The following is an 18,787-nucleotide window of genomic DNA, read 5'->3' as shown; positions in this document are numbered from 1 at the left end:
AAGTACTTTGTGCCAATTTCTCATTACTGCAACCACAAACTACGGCAGCAAAAAAAAACTCCCGCCATCTCCCGCTAAAAGGGACCATTAGGCGATGCGAAGCAGCGTTTCGGCATGTCGAGCCCACGTTTCAGAGGGGGAGTGGAGAGGGACAAAGTGGAAAGGGGGATTAGAGGAGGAGCGGTGAGGGAATTGGGGAGAACGGGAGGGGCGAGGAGATTGGGAGAGGAGTAGTGGAGAGGGGGAGAGGAAGGGTTTGCGCATACGCAGTAAGGGTGGTCACGCCGCACACCACTACCACCGGATTGAACTCCGCCCCATAAAATGCTTCGCATCTAAAACACATCCTGAGTGTATTGTCCTGAGCAGAAAGCAACAACTACTGCGTCTACATGTAAAGTGCCATATCATAGGACGCACGCAACACATGCAAGCCTTTGTAGCATCGTATTTCTAATTTTTCATGAGAAAAGAAGCCTTTTGTGATGCGCAATGCTAGCTTGGGAGCAGCAGCAAATGCAGCTTTTCACACATGAAGGGGCACGACCCGTTGCTTTGAGACTGCTTCATCAGTACTAATGCTAATATGTGGCAGCCTTGGAGACTCTTGCACAGTGAAGAGTGTGCAAATGTACCTGAGTCAGCAGCAGTGGCATTCTTTTTCAGCAGTTGTGGCATTCTGTACACCTTTACTGCATTTGTGTTTCCATTATCGTAATCTATTGGATGTTTTGATTTTAAAACCTTCATCTGCATGGAGGTGCACTGATGTGTATACAAACGTTTGAATGTATTTGAAACTGTACGAACACAGCACTGTGATAATCTAGCTGCGCTGCAATCTGTATAAATAAATTATGTATGTGTTATGAAAACTCACAATTCGCGTGTACTTCAGAAAAGGTCCACAATGGCGCGGCGCTGCTGCCTTCCTCTGAGCAGCACGTCGCGCGGTGTCAGCACCTGGCTCTCCCCTGGCTCCTCAGCTGCTGGCACGTCCCCATCACACCCGTCGAATGTCCAGTCTCCCGCATCCAAGGCAATGTTATGGAGAGCAACGCAAGCATAAACGATTCGCGCTTCTCTATCGGGGCTGTACAGCATTGTCCGAAAGTGCCGCAAGCAGCGGAACTTGCTGTTCAACACCCCGATACATCTCTCCAGAACATTGCGCATGGATGCGTGCTCGTTGCTGTACTGGCCTTCGGAGGTGTTGCCGGCATGACTGCCAAGGACTGGAGTAAGCAGCCATGGCTCGGGGGGATATCCTGAGTGTCCTGTTACAGAAAAATGACAGCTGAGTGCTCTGCCCGAGTTAGTGGCACAGGCTACGAATCCTTACCAAGCAGATACTCGCCAGGCTACAGCTGTGCGGCTAGGCGCGCACCAGTGAGTTGTGATGCCACACCCAAGAGTCGTGGCATGAAGCTGCGAACCGCGCGTCCACAGCAAGGACGCAAAGTTGCGCATTGCACACCTGCAATGACGAAGAATACAAAATAGCGCTCCAGTAATGCTCAAAAATACTTTTTGCCATACATATGCAGAAAACAATACGTACTAGTACGTTGGTACAAGCAGATGCACTATTTCAGTCATAGGCATGCACAGAATTTTGCATTGGGGGAAGGGCGATGCGCCCCCCCCCCTCTCTGTGCGCACGGCTGTGGTTTTGCACTAAATGATCGATAAGTGAAAACCTGCGGCATGCTGTTGGGCAAGAGCATCCATGCACGCGAAAGCCAGCCCATGCAATGGTTGTAAGTGTAAAATATGTGGCACAAATAACAGCCGACGCGGACATAGAAGCCCAAACAAACGTTTATTAGCGTCTGCATGAGCCCAGAACGTAAAGATGGCTCCTTCGTCCTGGTTAGAACGAGCGCACGAACGCATGCGCTCGCTGGCCCAAAGCTCGCCTTCTTCTTCCAGCAGGCTGAACGGGGGAAATTCAACAGTACGCACATCCGTGTTCAAAATGCTTCCACCGTATCTTTCCTGTCGTGTATCGACTTGTGCTACGACTGCTGCCCATATTCCTTAACACCTCCAAAATTCACAACGTCACTTTGTACGCGCGCAGAACGAAAATTCAATTTTCGAAGCGGCTCACGCACAGAAACACATGACACTCATCATTACCGAGGACATGTCAGACTTCAAAGAGCTCGTACACAATTCCCGCATGTTCTCTTTTAATCGTTACATTGCTAGTTATTCCAGCTTGGATGTTAAGCCGAACAACTGCTGCGATAGGCGAGTAAGAATAACGACTACAGTTTGAAGTAAAACATTGCAACGGTACTTACGATCATGACGTTTAGGGCGTAATATCCCTTCCTAGACATGAAGCTCGCCGTGTGGGCTAGGCCGAGTCCCCCAGGCTTGCGAATGGCGACCAACGTGCCGTCGACGCACGCTAGCACGCCTGGGATGTCGCCCGGTCGCGCAAACGCCGCCTTTGCCTCATCCTTGACAGCCGTTGTCAAGGAGAAGTCCACCAACTTTATCCGGGCAGACACAGAAATGAGGGCCGCCGTCACCTCTCGGCCGACTGCACCACGGCCGACTGCGCCATGCCCATGTTCTCCTCGCGACCAACGCTCCTCTGGGAGCTCCCGGTGCCGAAGAATCGCAGCGCGCACAACACCTTCCTCTCTCTGGAAAGGACACTGCCTCGCTGGCATCCAATGATAGGGTCAAGTTCGTCGCACAAGCTCCGCACTGTTCCTTTGGACAGACCAAAACACTGCCGGAACTCTTCACTGTTTTGTTGTTGTCACTTCATTAGGGTGATAATTAAGCCGCTAAATATAACTGGCACTTGTTACATGGTTTGCAACTGCAACCTTGAAGTAACCACCTTCTCAATTTGTGCGATGTTCTAACTGCGTTCGCGCAGCAGGTTTTATACGCCTGTCAAGTCGATATCCTCATAAAGAGAGGTGCAAAGAGAGTGTGCGCGCCGAAATGTTTCCAAGAGATGCAAGCATGACGCGAGAGCCGAAAAAACGAGGCGAGCAGTTCGTCTTGCTTCACAGTGATTAAAGCTCTGCTAGGTGCCTCGCGTCTTAATGGGCGGGTGATTCTCCAGCGGCACGGAGGACTTCACTCTACCCTTATAAGGAAACAGTGCCATGGCCGTAAAATTTCTTTATTTCGCACGCCGCGAACGTTTGTTCACGAAAGTACACGGCTGCTACTGCAAGCATGCCATATCAAAACAACAATCACATGATTCGTAGTCCACACCGCAGAGTATGAATAGCGTGCGCGGCTTCATTTCAGAGTGCTTGTGGACCATTACGCATCTTTAACATGACAGGTAAGACTTACCTCGAGGTATACGTCCTAAGGTATTCGCAATGCCCGTAGACTGTCGTAGAGCACTGCACGGGCCGGATTTTACGGCCCGGGCACGGCCCGGGCCCGCTTTATGAAGACCGAGCCCAGCCCGGACCCGTGGTTCCAAGCGCGGCCCGGCCCGGGCCCGGGCGTACATGACCGAACCCAGCCCGAGCCCGGCCCCGGCCCGTGGTTCCAAGCCCGGGCCCGGCCCGGGCCCGGGCATACTTGACCGTACCCAGCCCGAGCCCGGCCCGGGCCCGTCGTTCCAAGCCCGGGCCCGGGCGTTCATTACTAAACTAATCCAGGGCGCGCTTGTTCATGACCAGACCCGACCCGGGCCCGCTAGAGGATATTAGTTGTTGATGATGATTATTAATGATGCCGTGCGCTTTGTAGCGGGTGATCGGACGGAAAATCCGGTGTGTACATGCATCGAAATGTTGCTTTGCCTGCGGTGGTAGCTCAGCGGTTAATCTGTTTTGCTGTTAAGTCCTAGGACGCGGGTGCGATTGCCGCGGCCACGGCGGCCGCAATTTGATAGGGGCGAAATGCAAGAACACCCGTCTATATACTTATCTTTAGGTGCACGTTAGAGAACTCAAGGTGGTCGAAATTAATCCGATGCCACTACGGCGTGCCTCGTAATCATATCGTGGTTATGGCACGTAATACCAAGGGATATAAATGGAATGTACCGTATGTGTCACCCTAGAATAAAAGACCGAAATCATTATTCCTCCCATGGGAACAACCGTGATCTGACCCATTGTTAGCGCTGTTAATTTATACATATATATAATATACGTGATCTGGCGTGTTTATAAGGAAACCCACCACGATGTACTTGTTACTTTGACAAAGTCTGGTCCAGCAGACGAAACGTTAGTGAAAATATACAGTGCCAATTTATATTTATACTGGTGAAAAAAAAATAGCACTTCAACTGTTTTTCTATTTTTATTGCTAAGCTTTACTAAGAGCCAGCTCTTTGCACGTGTCACTTCAGCTTGGCACAGTATACCTTAGACCATGCAATGCATAACGCTCGCGTGTGCTCGAAGGCCCGACTTACCGAGTCCGGCCCGGCCCGCAGCCTCAAGCCCAGGCCCGGCCCAGGCCCGCGGCTTCAAGCCTGGGCCCGGCCCGGGCCAGCCGAAAAACGCTTCGGACGGCCCGGCATGGGCCCGTGCAGTGCTCTAGACTGTCGTGCCGCCAAGCGGAATTCAGGAACGTCCTCTCGAGGAGGGTTAGTAGACGACAAAATGGCAGCACTACGCAGTCGCTCCCTTGTTCGGCTGTGCTAGCCTCAGTGTTAACGCGTTGACAAGAAAGGAACACTACGACTTTGCATGTTTCCTGCATCAGTGAACAAACCGAGTCCTCTGTGACAAGAGAAACCTGATTCGTTCTAGCGAGAAGCGAAGTTTTCGTGAAAATACGTGGTAACTCGCGCGTTCGACTATAGCCCACAGCGTAAACATATCAGCTTCGCGAGGTTTTCTGTAGCCACGTAGGTTAGTTAAATGTTATCGGCATACATTGTCAGTTAAAACTCACCCTGTTTTACTTCCATATAGCATTCGTCAGTGTTTTTGTAGTGCATGAATCCCATACCATTGTACGCAGGAGGTCGGGCGGGCTCGCTATGTGCTCTTGTATAACTGAGCAATCTCAAATTGGCGATACTTTAAAATAAGGCCTCTATCCTTTTTTAGCAAAGCGCTGTTACGAATCGTGCGAGCGATGTTTCAGTCATTCGAGGACGCGTCTGCTCGACGCCTTTCGTGGAGCGAACGCGTCGTTCACCAGTGTGTTGGTTTATAGCCAGCGCTGCGCCGCTTGTTTTTTTACGTTTGTTGATAGGTGGCAGCACACTGCAAGCGATTTGCTTGTTGACCGGTTTGAGATCAAAATGTTCTGGCGTCGCGGAGTGGTCGAAGTCGTTTGGCGGAGGATATTCTTCAGATTGCTTTCAGCAGTGATGTTGAAAGAAACCATCTTGACGACGAGGATTTTTCACTGGACGAGAAGGCTCAGCAAGCACCGAGACTGACAGCGACGATGAACGATCAGCTGCTAACTCACGAGGAACGAGTTGCACTTCACGTCCCCTCGTGCGTTAATGTTTTTTCACGCTCGTAAGTCACTTTGATTGTATTTCACGTATAATATCCTTGTGCAAGATCAAAATAAAAGCATAGTTCTTCTTGTGCATTGCATGTAGCGCAATTATTGTGGATATTATGGAGCGCCGGATGCCGCCAACACGCTCGAGCTCGACCAGCGAAGTGAAATTGTTAGAGCAACTAAACGTGCAGTCAAGGCCACAATCCACGACATCTTCAAAACGGCATTGCTGTTCGATGAATTTTTCGCAATTTGACGTTGCGAAAAATATAGGTGAATTCTTTTCGATATTCATGTTTCGATCGTGCTGATCGAACCTGCAACATCTGAGTGAAGTGAATTGCACACGACTAGAATCTAAGCGTGGCTGTGACACAAGTGGTACTGAATGGGATGTAGAACGCTTGCGTTGCGTTGAAGAAGTAACTCCGCCTTCCTTATTGCGTAAGTAACGAGGACGACGTAATATATGTTTGCTAACCATCACCACGTTTAAACATGCGGTCCCGTGCAGCAGCGAGGGCGATGTATGCTCGCTAGCGGCCTACTACTGCGGCAAATCCGTCAGGCAGGCTCGGTACGTACTACCTCGGAGTGCCGTTCAGCTCATACGTCAATTATAGCTCATGCAGTTTTCTGTAGCACGCACAGGATTTCGCAAAGCATTGTTGATGCACGGTAACGGCGCTGAAATATAACCTTTCACACCGCAGCAAATAACAGGTGGCGAGCACTTAGCACTTTCCATTGTTTGGGAAAGTATTTTGGTCTCATATCCATTTCATTGCAGCTCATGACTTCATCCGGTGAAAGTGGCACGGGCCGTACGTCCGCACGTCCTATCCAACGTTACTAGAACAAACTCAGTTTCAAAGCTCCGTATCTCCGCCAGCGGAGGAGGGTGGTCCGAACGGCGGTCGCGAGAACTAGCGGCGCTGCAGTTCCGTCTTGCGCCACTATCGGCGCGTCGTCTGCTGCCACGGCATAACGCTGCGGTCCGCCGCGCAGTTGCTTGCTGAAACTGCGCGGCAACTTTCTTATTGTACTAGTTAGGTGGATACTTAGGTGGATATGCATAAGGTCGTCTGTATGCATTGGCCCGCGTGCGTTGTTCATTAATTGGCTAAGAATCGATGTTCGGTCTATACTGTCACGCCCACTTCTTGTTTTTTTTATGTATTCGGGTTTGACCAGCAAGGACGGTTATGAACGCTCGACGCTGTCCGCGAAGCACTGTTCGAGAAGCTTCGCGATTGTAGTAGATCGTTTTGGTAAGATTGTGCGCTGCACGCGAATGTTCCAGCTTTGTCGAGAGATAACGCCGCCACCAGCGATATCGCTGGAAAGTTCGATAGCGCCTGTATAAAAGCCGACGCGCTTGACCGCTTGTCAATTGATCGACGGTCGACGCTTTGTTCGCCGCTATCAGTGTATTGCTATAGTTTGACTTTCAGTTTGCCGGCCACAAGTTCGGCCAAATAAAGAGTTTCATCTCGGACCTGCTGACTGCTGCCTTCGTCGACGTCACGACCCTGTGACAATATTTGAGCTGTCTACATTGCGCTTAACTTCCAAGCATAGGAGTTTCTAAGTGAATGAGAGTTTTCAGCCTAATTTTTATAACTACCACCACAATTTTAGCCGCTGCCGTCTTATCTAGACCAAGAACAGCCCAACACGTTTGTAAAAGCCTTTATAGTGTACAAAGAAGCGTACTTACTCGAAATACAAAAACGTTCTATAAAGATAGATACTCTTAGTTTGAACAGCGCTCCTGTTGCAAAGGCGGCCAAAGCAGCGAAGGAAACTAGAGTGCTTCAAGTGTCGAGCTGTGACACTTGATAGTTCGCGCTCATCTTCTGTTTGTTCGTTTAGCGGCGTCCCTTGAGCTCGAGTGACCTTCGTACGCTCCGTAACATGAGCGCGGATATCACGGTGAAAGCGTGAAACATCCCTCTTCCCCTCAGCACGAGAAAACCGCGCAAGCAGACAGCGGAAGGGCAAGGTTCTCCCTGCGTAAATATAAGAAGCGAGCGAGCGAGCCGACGACTTTTAAATCCGCCCGTCGCGCTCCTAGCACCATCTCGCTGGTAATGAAGAAACGCTTATAAGCGCCTAGCGTCTCTGAGTCCGTCCAGCGGTAAATGGCGCGTATATAACACTTGCCGTTAGCTACGTGGAGGATCTGCGTTTCGTGGCGTAGTGGTTAGCGCTACTCGCTGCGGAGCAAGAGGTCCCTGGTTCGATTCCGCGCTTCGGAAGCATTTTTCTGAATTATTTCTCTTTGGGGCTTTTATATATATACACATACTTATACATATACGGTGCATGACGGCGGCGACGGCGACGGCAAAATTCAGCCGAGACTGTCCATATAATTGCTATCGCAATAAAAGAGTACTCATGTTTCTACAATTTATTGAAAAAAAAAGCAAGTCGGCATACCGCACTGTGAATCTGTTCGCCCTCGTTACGCTTCGTACATCATGCACGTGTCTTCGTACAAGACGCTGAGCCTGGTCAAGAACAGTCGCAAAAATGACGAGCTAACAAAGTGCAGACGACGCTGTAACCCACGTGCGCTCGTACATCGGCGGCGCCGATCACAACAAGCGCCAGCCGCGGGAGCTAGACGTGACTGCAGCGCCACTAGTTCTCACGACCGCCACGCGGACCGCCTCTCCGGCGGAGCTTTTAAACTGAGGTTGTTCTAGTAACGTTGGTCCTATCAGCTCCGATGCTAACAATCAGGTTGACCCTCCTCCTGGCGCCATCTTGAATCGCATGGTGCGCCACCTATAGTTCGTGGGCATTGCGAATACGTCCTATACGGACTTGGGAAACGCATTTCGCTTTGAGTCGCGCGTCGTTGTCGTCGATCGTCTGCTCTTCACCGTAAACGTGATCGACGAGCCTTTCTCCTTTTATCGTGTTCGCTTTTCGGAAGTGCCAGTCAAGCTTGAAGATCCTTTTGAAGCCACACTTCAAGCGTTACATTGTGAGGTGCCGCAAGTGCCCACGAGAGCTCTGCACGTGCACGGAAGCGAGCGGCAGCGCATTGGAGAGAAGAGAAAACGCGCGTTGCTTGCACCCAGTTTGTATTTTTATGCCAGAGATGGCGCTGTCTGTCAAGAGCAGCAGCGCCACTATGCATTGCTTGGGGAGCCTATAACAGAGCCTTTATATTTTCACTGTAGCAGACAGCTGCGTTCTAACGCGCTTTCCGCGAGCATCGCCCACGACAGCCGAGACGTGCCTTCCACAACGCCACCTTGAATAAAATTTCAGGCCCACTCACTCTTCCGCCCGTGGGCTGTAACGTAGTGATGAAGAACTATCGATGGTACTATCGATACTATCGATAGCGGAGACACTATCGAACTATCGATGGTAAAAAATACTATCGATAGCGCTATCGATAGTAAGTACTATCGATAGTATAAAATCAACAGCGCGAAGTCATTGCAGCATAAACTTCGTTTCCCGCGCGCCCGGTATGCAGTGGAGCGGGAGGAGCAGGTTGAAGGGCAAGAAAGTTGACATGCTTGTGTTCTTCACTAGAGTGCTTCGCTGACACATGATCATAAAGTCAAACTGTTCAGTGTAGCGGAAAGAAAGCCGTTACATGTGATGGTACTGCGCGGCTTCAAATTTATATTGCATTTTATGATTCCAAAATACAAAAAATTATGAAGAACTAAGTTTGTTAACCGTAAGGTGTAACTGGTTGCTTTTGAATACGAATTTATTGATGGAAATATTCCGCCAATTTCACTGCGGCTATAATTTATTTCTCTCGCCGAAAATTGCTCATAAATTAAGCGAAGATGATAGTAGCCTATCGCAAATAATTTGGCAATATGGCCACCTACCAACAGCATCAATATTCGCACTACTACGGATAGTCTGTCACGTGGTTGTGAGGGTGAAGAATGCTGCAGAAAGACTGGGAAATACGAAGCTCCTTATCTGGGCAACTTGTGCCCGGAAAATCAAAACTCAACAAACAAGCGATAGACGCTGCACATTGATAGCGGCGAGAACAGTCGCCGGCCGTCGAGTAATCTGATGATCGGTGGAACGCTTCGTCTTTTATACATCAGTCATCGAACCTTCCAGCGTTGTCGCTGGTTCTCGCATAAGCTCTCGAATAAACTTGACTGTTCGCGTCAAGCGCGTAATCTTAACAAAATGATCTCAAACAATCGCGAAGCTTCTCAAACATTGCGGCGTGGTCTGTGTCAAACGCTCGAAGCAGTCTTTGTTGGTGAACCCCGAATACATCAAGACAAAGCAATAAACACGCGTACCAGTAACATCGCTAGTAATATTACTGATGGTACTACCGAGTGGACTATCGATAGTTTGTCGATAGTAGTACTATCGATAGTTTGTTTACACTATCGATAGTTTAAAAGAAACTATCGATACTATAGATAGTCAATTTACCGATAGTTCTGCATCACTACTGTAACGTCAAATTAGTCTTGACCGGCGTGTTTGACCGCACAGACGTGCGTACGCCCGCTCACGCCGTTGGGACAGCTGCATTACTAAGCCCTACGAACCCTTTTGCGTTGTGCTGGTGCTGTTGTTGGCAGGTGAAGAAGACCGTGTCTGTCTGTGTCTGTGAACTGCGGCATGGACGTGTGATGCGCTATGTGCACGGGATATTCACGTAGTGCATGGCTGCAAACCCGCACGATGGGGCGATGCTGCGTGCCCAACTGTCGCGGCAACTATGGCAACGCACCGAAGGTTCGCGTGGCCAAAAGACGACCGAAGGGCGAAATGGGAGCGTGCCGTTCGTCGAGACGACATCAACATGCGTTCTCTCCGTGATCCGAAGGTATGTGCACATCCATGATACATGCTTCTGAGCCATTCCTGAGGGCACCATATCACACATGTCGCGTTCTTGCCCCAAAGTAACGATCTTTTATGCACTTCTGGCTTAGCGTAAGCCTTGGAATTAGAGAATTTTTAGCTGAGCGTCACTGACGCTCACCACCGCGATGATGTAGCGTCCCGAGACAGTGATGGACGCTGCATGGATTTCACGTTTTAGACGAACGCATCTTGCCGCGACGCGGTCAGCGTGGCTGCAAAAGCACGGAGTGTTTCAGGTGTGTGAGCTCCATTTCAAGGCGCAGTACCCTAGGACGACAACAAAATACCCCGATCCAAGACCCGACAGGACAATAGAAGCTCCCATGGGGGCTACTCGGCTTACTCCGAACGTAGGCCCGACAATATTTCCTAATGCCCAAGTTATTTGAGCGATTTCGCACAAGTGCGAGAGGGGCCAGACCAGAAGAGAAAACACCTAAAAGCATCCCAACTAGAAGAAACCATTCGACAGTCGATAGCACTGCTTGAGCAAGGAGAGCGCCGCAATAAGCTGACTTCGTATGAGTACCTCGTATCGCGCCTGCAGGGTCTCGGCCTCTCCACTATAATTAAAGCAGATAATCCTGTACTGTTGGTTCACATGAGTGGCGAAGATCCACCAGAGGTCGAAAGATCTGTCATTGTTAGTAGGAAAATGGAAATTACGGCCTTCTGGAGGAAAGTAAGGACCTCCTCATTCCGGCTACGCTCGACGATCTGCGCTGCCTTCACACCATACTAGACCGTATGAGCAGTTTCAAGGCTCCAGATGTTTGCGACAAGGAAGAATAAGTGAAGGCAACCTTCAGCTTGCTTTTCTCTTTGCTCGACGACCTCAAGTCGGATGATCTTTTCCTGCAAGGAAAAACAGAAGCACTTGACTTCATAAAGGAGCAGCTTCACCTACTGCACAAAAAGGACCACGCATTGCGATACTCTGCAGAGATTTTAATATTCTCCAGTATTCTACACACTATTTCCCCACACGCCTACTGATTCATTGGCGGTGCTGGCAAGACAGCGCTGCCACATAGATCTACGCTCATGCGAAGTTGCTCGCAATATAATGTGAACCCTGCAAATGAGCAGAACGACGAGGGGTTTTACGTTTAAGATAACTTTTTGCTGGGCGAGTTGGTGAACGTTCATAATGCTTTTAGGGCAACAGAATACAAACACAAGGAAGACAAGCGCATAAAGAGGGCCCAAATTCACCTAAGAATATTAGGAATTGCCCTTCAAGCTCTTGTGGACCACGCTTTTCTGACGTGCTGGTTATCGCCATAAGCAAAGATAAAAGAGCCAGAGAATTGATGCAAGCGTTCTGTATCGGCGAAAAAGGTGACATGTGCGTTAGTAACACTTCCGTAGTGTTGTATAAATCAGAGAAACATTTTTTGACCATGCGTAATCTGGCCACCACTGATGCGAATATGTTTTCTGCGCACGCGCTGAGAAAGATACATATGTACGTGTATAAAGGCGCTGTGTCCCGTGTCCTTCCTTGTGTTTGTGTTCTCTCGCGCCTTAAAAGCGTTTTTGCGTTGTGTGAAGAAACGCCCAAGCCTTCTCTAACCGCATGAAACAATTGTCACTATAATGATGGACGAGATTCATATTCTGCCGTACTTTGAATACAAAGGTGGCTCAGTGACCGGGACAGCTTTTAATTCCTCTGAAGTGGCCAAAACTGCTATGAGCGCACAAGGATGTTGCTCACATTCTGCCAGTAGCCAATATTCAAGCAGTTCAATTGCATGGAGCCCTGACATAAACAATTTGAGAGCTTGGAAATTGAAGGCTTACTGTAACCGCAGTAATAACAGAAACAATTCCATAAATAAAAAGTGATGTCCTTGTTTTCTGAAACACGGACAGTTGATAAACACGGACAGTTCGTATGAGAGGGGACTTCTTCTGGCTGTCACCAGACACTTTTGTGAATGGCCATCACCCAGACATTGTGTTGAATAACATACTTGTGGCAGTAGCGAACACTCTCCTCAATAACTATGTGTCTGTGAAGACAGATGTAAAGAGCACAGAAGCGCAGGCACGACAGAGAAAAGTGCAGAAATTCAGAAAATGAGTATTACAAGTTTCGGCGCATCTTCTGGAACAGTGCGTCGTGTGTGTGTGTGTGTGTGTGTGTGTGTGTGTGTGTGTGTGTGTGTGAGAATAAAGAAAGAAAAAGAAATAAATTTTATTTTATTTACTTGGTCAAGTCACTGGGCCATCAGACTTTCTCTTATAAATCGGTCGCACGTTCTATAGCGTACAATATTTTTAATTTTTCAATGGAATAATAAATGGCTTACAGACAAATTGTCAAAAACTCCAAAGCGTAATGCATTCCTTAAACCAACGCCAATCGCGACGCTGAACGCGAAATGAAGCTGTCGCACAAACAGAAAAGTCGCCGCGAACGCTTCATCTTCTCACGGGAGACGCTGGTGGCAATGCCGTCACAGCCTCCCGTGCTCTCGCTCGTCTGGTCAAGACGCGTGACGTCACGGCAGCAGTGAGTGGGCCTGATTTTTAGGGGCGAAGCTCCTTATAGCATCACCTCGTCGGTCGTCGCTCCATCCGGCGTTCCCCCGCCGTCGCGTCTCCCGTATCATTCAATAGATGACGCTGTCCCATAGAGATGCATGCAAACTGCAGTTGGGTGACGATATACTAGATGGCACTGTCCGATAGAGATGTGTGCAATATTGCGGTTATGTGAATTCACGCCAGATGGCGTTATAGGTGCCGCTGCTCTCAAGATTGGCTGCTGCGCCCGTTATCTCACATTCTCCTTGATCGTCGCCGTACGTGGGGGAGTTCGTTTGCCAGATCGTGCTGCTAGGCGGACCGTGGACGACGAGGAGCGCCGGGTGCGGAAGGCCGCTGAGTCTCGTGCTCGTCGGCAGGATCCCGAGGTGCGAGCTCGAGAGGCTGCCGCCAAGCGAGCGCAGCAGTAATCAAAGCGGCGTATCGCTTTGATTACTGCTGGGCGAAACCACTGAACATTTCACAGTGTAACCATGATTGCTTCAGGAGATTCGCCGAAGCTCTTCATCATTCACCCGTGGACATGCTGTAATTTTTTTTCTAGGTGGCGTTGTCCTTCCATTATTTTCCCTCTCCGACGAGCCTCACCCCCACCTCAACCCCACGGGAACAGATCTGAGGCACGCGTGCCAAACGTCGGCTAATAACTGCTTCGCTGGTAAAGCCTCCTTACATCTACCATACCTATCGAGATTTCGGGGATATAAGTCCAAAGTGTCCAACCCCCCCCCCCCCTCCCAAGTGTCCAAACCTTATCTATATCCTCTCCCAAACGGCCACCGTGCGGGCGCCGGCTCTATAACCCAGCTCGCACACTTTCCTATCAAGAATGCTATGTCACGCTGATAACGCGCGCGTTTCCCGGGCGACGGCCCGTGAAGCGGGGAGTTGAAAGGCGGGAGAGGAGGGTGCTCGGCCTGGCGCCTCGGTTAAAAGAAAAACGGTACTTTCCCAAAAAGATCCAGGGACTTTAGCGTTTGCAGGTGGGTAACGCTATGGAGAAGGAGAGCGCAAATGCTGCTCAACGGCGCAGAAGAGCCGAGAAGCTTATGTCATCGGATCCCGAAGTAGTTGTCTGGCAATTAGCGGTTCAGCGTACGAAGAATGAACAGAGGAAGGCTAAACGGGCTGCGGAGACACTGGAGGAAAGGGAGGAACGTCTAGCAAAGCGGCATCGCCAGGATGCTGAGCGACGTGCCCGACCATCTCTGCAGCAGCAACAACAAGACGCCGTCGATGACGTCAAGGCTCGCCGATCGACTGCCTATACTGTGAAACTTAACGAAAGCGCCAGTGCGACTCGGACCTTCGACACGGACTTCGTAAACACTCCGTTTGGATACGTGTGCGACGAGTGCGAAAGACTATGGCACATGAAAAACTTGACGCCGATAAGTAGTGCCATGCGTGAAACGTTGAGTTTAGTGGCGGCGTCTGAGTGGGGTGAAACCGTGGCGCGGGTTTGTACAACGTGCAACAACTTTATCGTTAAGCAGAACATTCCGCTCTTTAGCGTTACCAATGGATATCGTTATCCGGCCATGCCGCCAGGTCTACCGGTTCTGAACGATGTGGCCGAATGTGTGTCATTGGAGCAGCAGTAAGCATGACAATCAAGCTAATCCTAGACATTCTGGAAAGCTCACAATATTCAGCTGAACCTTTGCTAACGCTACGTATATCCTGGCATAGCCGAGCTAAGCCACTGCAATTTTTTTTTTGTTGCGCGCGCCCATTGGGGGATACTGTCGGCGCGGCGTCTTGATAATGCCATCAGGATGCGGCGGCGCGCGCCTGTTTTAGCGCTCGTTTGTGACAAAAAGAAGTGCTCTATTACGAATATTACGCTTCCCGACATTGTAGATGGCACGGGAATATGTGATACTTCACAGTAGCGTCTTTTCACGCGTTCGAGTTGCACAGCGCCACACAACAACTTCGCGGCATCACACCGCTAGAAAGAAACCGTCTGCCACACATGCGCGCAACCAAAAAACCGTACTCAGGCGCATGAAACATGAGGCAAGCTGCCTGCACACGCGGTCACACACAAGAAAGACACGAGAAAGCACACGAAAAAGCACACGGACACGCATCAATCGTGGAGCGACCACATTGTAACACGAACCGGCGTCTGCTTTGTGTACGTGAGTAGTGGCGCCCTCACCCAAAAGAGCGGCCGCAACTGTCAACTCAGCCGACCCGCGCTCGCCCATTGACGGCGACGCGATGCAACAGGCCGCACCTGTATTTTTATCTAGCGGTCGTGGTACTGCGTAAACGTGAGCATGTTAAGCGGTTAGCGGCGCGGGAGCTCAACTTGCATCGTTCTCGAGGCCCCGTGCGCTGGTTGACTGTTTTGTTCATGGACGGGGCGAGTCGTGCGTGATCTTGCGAACGTGCGTGATCGTATCACAAATGCGTGTGCTCGAGAATATGACTTCAGCTCTTCGGCAAACCTATCCACGCCAACCTATTTATTTCTGAAAAAAAAAACCGACGCTCACGCAGCGCAAAATTTCGTTTGCTGCCACGGTGGTGGCGTTTTTTCACGCTTACGCTGGCTGTCCCAGCGTTCGATTTTCCAGTCTTCGGGCATATTCGGATTGTCTCGGGATTCCAACACACATGACCACAACGTTGTTTCCTGTCACGACCGGAACTAGCTGGCTGACCTCTGGCTAGCTCTGGCTGCCAGCAAACTCCCAGAAGTCCGAAACTCGAAGATCCCCACTGGTTACGCAAGTTACGTGAACCATAACGCAATTGCCCAGGAGATGGGGCACTTGCCTGAGAACCTTTCAGCAAGAGCTGTAGTGCACGGACACACATTTACCTATGTATCCCGAATGCGTTGATCAATTTGTGGTCACACTACAGCGCTGTTACTCTTTCCCGCTGTGCATGAATAGGATGTATGAATCTATATAGTAAATCCAAGATCCCTATGGATTTCTCAAGACAATGAAATAAGTCCTCGCAGTGGAAAGAAATTCTACTGGTCCGGCATTTGAATCCCCACTAAACAGTGCCTTTCCAGTACGGGCGCTTTCCAATCTAAGGTAGTCAGAATGCTATCGGACCCCAGCGGTAGAACGAATCAGTCGATAATTCTAATAACTATAGCTTAACTCCAACTTGCGGAGTGTCCACCTGGTTATCTTGGTCTTAGCATTCTTGTTATGTGAAATGCCAGAGTGGCCGCCGTGAAAAGGCATCCGCACCGGGCTTGACAAGCACTCCTCCACCATTCGTGCTTACGCAGAACTGATTTGCTATTACGTATGCCCTTTTGTCATTGTCATTATAGTGGCTGCAAAATAGATGTCACAGTAATCACAATAGCGTCACGTTTGCGAATATTTATTTTAACAAGATTACACTTCGAAGGAACAGTTAGAAACTTGTGACCCTACGCGATCATCAGCATTTATCCGACCTCTATGCGCGCACAAATGACGTTTCAAATCAATTGCTTGACACATGAGCGTCGCTTGGGTGGCAGAAATATATCTTTACCTATTTTGTCGTTCTTTACATGCAGTTGTTTTTTCCGTTCCTTGTAGGGGTATTATGGATACAGCAGATATCACACCAGTTTTGAAGGAACAAGGGTACTGGGCCAGCTACAATGAAGCGTAAGTACGTTCAGATTTTGCGGAACAGCCCGCCACCTTTGTACTTCGTGAACGGACACGAACAGCAAATATTAAGTCGACGTGGATTGCTGAAATAGCGTCCCAAAAAGTTCGCAGTGCTTGTTTCGTGCCAAGAAAACGCGTAGTTTGACTGAAAATCACCTTTTAATGGTACGCATACCGTTAGCGCAATAGAAAACCGCCCGCACCGCCCGCACCGCCCAACAGCCGGCGCTACGGCACAGCGGAGCAAGGGGCTTAAAGGGACACTAAAGAGAAACAATGAATTGGTTTAGATTGATAAAGTGTGCTCGGAGAACTCTTGTGTAGTTTATTTCACCACGATAGGTTTATTATTAGAAGAGAAAAGCAAGTTCAAAGTTTCATTTTTAAATTTCGCGCCGAACTTTGTAATTCGTGACGTAAAAAGTTTCAAAGAGCATTTAACGTATTTTGGCGCCACTGGCTCGACGAAATTTCCACAAACTCGTTATGTGAAGTCTCTGGCCCCCTCAGAGGACAAAGTACTTCGATTTAACCGACTAGGAACTACGCAGGCCCAAGCAGGTGCCGTCAAAAATATGTGACGTCACGGCAAATGGTGCGGGAATTTCAAGGTGGCGTCGCCACCTGTATTTTCTTTTTGCGCGTTTTCTCGCTTATTAGGCGCCTTCTCGCAGCAAGCGTGGTGTTTTTGGTATCGTGGAAGACTACTTTACTAATGCGAGAAAAATCGTTTTGCTCTTTAGTGTCCCTTTAAGCAGAGCACAGCCGCGCGAGAAGTGAACTTGCTTCGTTCGCAAGGTTGAGGCCCAGTTCTTTTTCGTGTGATTGAGACAAATGCAAAAGCTTGATTTTATTCCGTCTTGAAATGCAATGAAATACTTTTTTTTTGTCATGGGCAGTTTGAGTTCTTGTGATAAATTGTACTGTGGCCCGGATACGTCATCGCGCTTTCGTTCCACTATGTCCTACTGGTGGCGTAAATCGTGTCCTGCATTTACCTTAACTTCTCAATTACCAAAGCGCCACTGTGTTTAACACTGCCGTTTTAGACGTTCTGAAGCCTGTCACTCTACGGTAAAGGGTTGCCTTTAGCCTCCGTTTAAACAATAATTGCAGTGAATTCTGCTCTACATTCAGCGGCAGCTTCGAGCATGGTGGTTAAGCCCGCGCAGAAATCAAAATACGGGATCGCGGTTCTTCCCAAGCTTCTAAGTGTTGTTTTTAGACGGGCGCAAATGCAACAGTGCATGTACTAACAGGCAGCAGCAGTGGCCATGGCCGCACCGCCTAATAGCCGACAATGTGGCGCAGCGGAGCCAGGGGCTCAAGCGGAGCACGGCCAGGCGAAAACGGAACTTGTGTTGTTCGCAAGGGTAAATAAAGTCAAGTCCTTTTCACAGATGATGATGAAAAACATTTATTATAAAAAGAAAAAGAAAGAGAGTTTGGGGGCTACATGGTCGACGTCCCTAGTCCGGGACACCGCACGACGAGGCCCCGTCTCGCGCCCGTCGCAACAGAGCCCGTTGCGACTCCAGTGAGGAGCAGTTCAGGAGAGCAGTCTCCCATGCCTCTCGTGAAGGGGTAGGGGAAGGGGGCAGGTGGGGATATTTAGTAAATGCCCACACAATGTGGAAATTATCACAGGTCTCCCCATAGTGTGGGCACCGCCCATCCGTGTTCGGATCGTAGTGCTTTAATATTGCAGGACAGAGGAGAATACCTGTCTGCAGGCGCCTTAGAGTTCGCTCATCCACCTTACTCAGCCCCTTTGAAGGAGGCGGGAAAAGGCGGTGAGTGTTGCGATTATATGCGAGAATTTCTTTGAACCGCAGCAGCGGCGTATTGGCCTCCGAGTCATAAGAGCCAGGGTGAGGATTCCGGTGGGTAAGCGCTCGGGTGGACGCGTCAGCGGCCCTATTACCTTGTCGTAAACCCTGACGGCCAGGAGCCCATGGATCAATTGCAGCTCGTTTTAGAACTTGGCCGGCTAAGGGGGCCTGCCAAGTAGTGAGCACATGCTTTACGGGAGTCCGTGATGATGACTTCTGAATTGGGATCCGCGGCAGCAAGCGCTATGGCTATTCCTCAGGTCGCTCTGAACTTTGTGCTCGGATGGAGAGCCCATTGACGTTTTTTTCCTGGTGAACTACAGAGGCTGTGTGAAATCCCTTGGGCGAAGGGCCTGCTATGTCCACGTAAAATACACCAGGTCGAGAGCC

The 18,787-nt window shown here is 49.6% G+C and overlaps 1 protein-coding gene across 1 annotated transcript in view; it reads left to right on the top strand.

Annotated features, from left to right (window-relative positions):
- Positions 1 to 1,272, top strand: part of LOC125757811 (putative phospholipase B-like 2) — an 88,376-nt gene extending 87,104 nt beyond the window's left edge. Inside the window, exons 7-8 of the mRNA XM_049413980.1 lie at positions 899 to 1,039; positions 1,165 to 1,272. Of these exons, the coding sequence (XP_049269937.1) occupies positions 899 to 1,039; positions 1,165 to 1,272 (249 nt within the window). The remainder of the gene's footprint in view (positions 1 to 898; positions 1,040 to 1,164) is intronic.
- The last annotated feature ends 17,515 nt before the right edge of the window (positions 1,273 to 18,787 follow it).

The sequence above is a fragment of the Rhipicephalus sanguineus genome, chromosome 3 (assembly GCF_013339695.2).
Source record: "Rhipicephalus sanguineus isolate Rsan-2018 chromosome 3, BIME_Rsan_1.4, whole genome shotgun sequence".
NCBI lineage: Eukaryota > Metazoa > Arthropoda > Arachnida > Ixodida > Ixodidae > Rhipicephalus > Rhipicephalus sanguineus.
The sequence above is the reverse complement of the archived record's forward strand: the minus strand, read 5'-3'. Positions and strand labels throughout refer to the sequence as shown.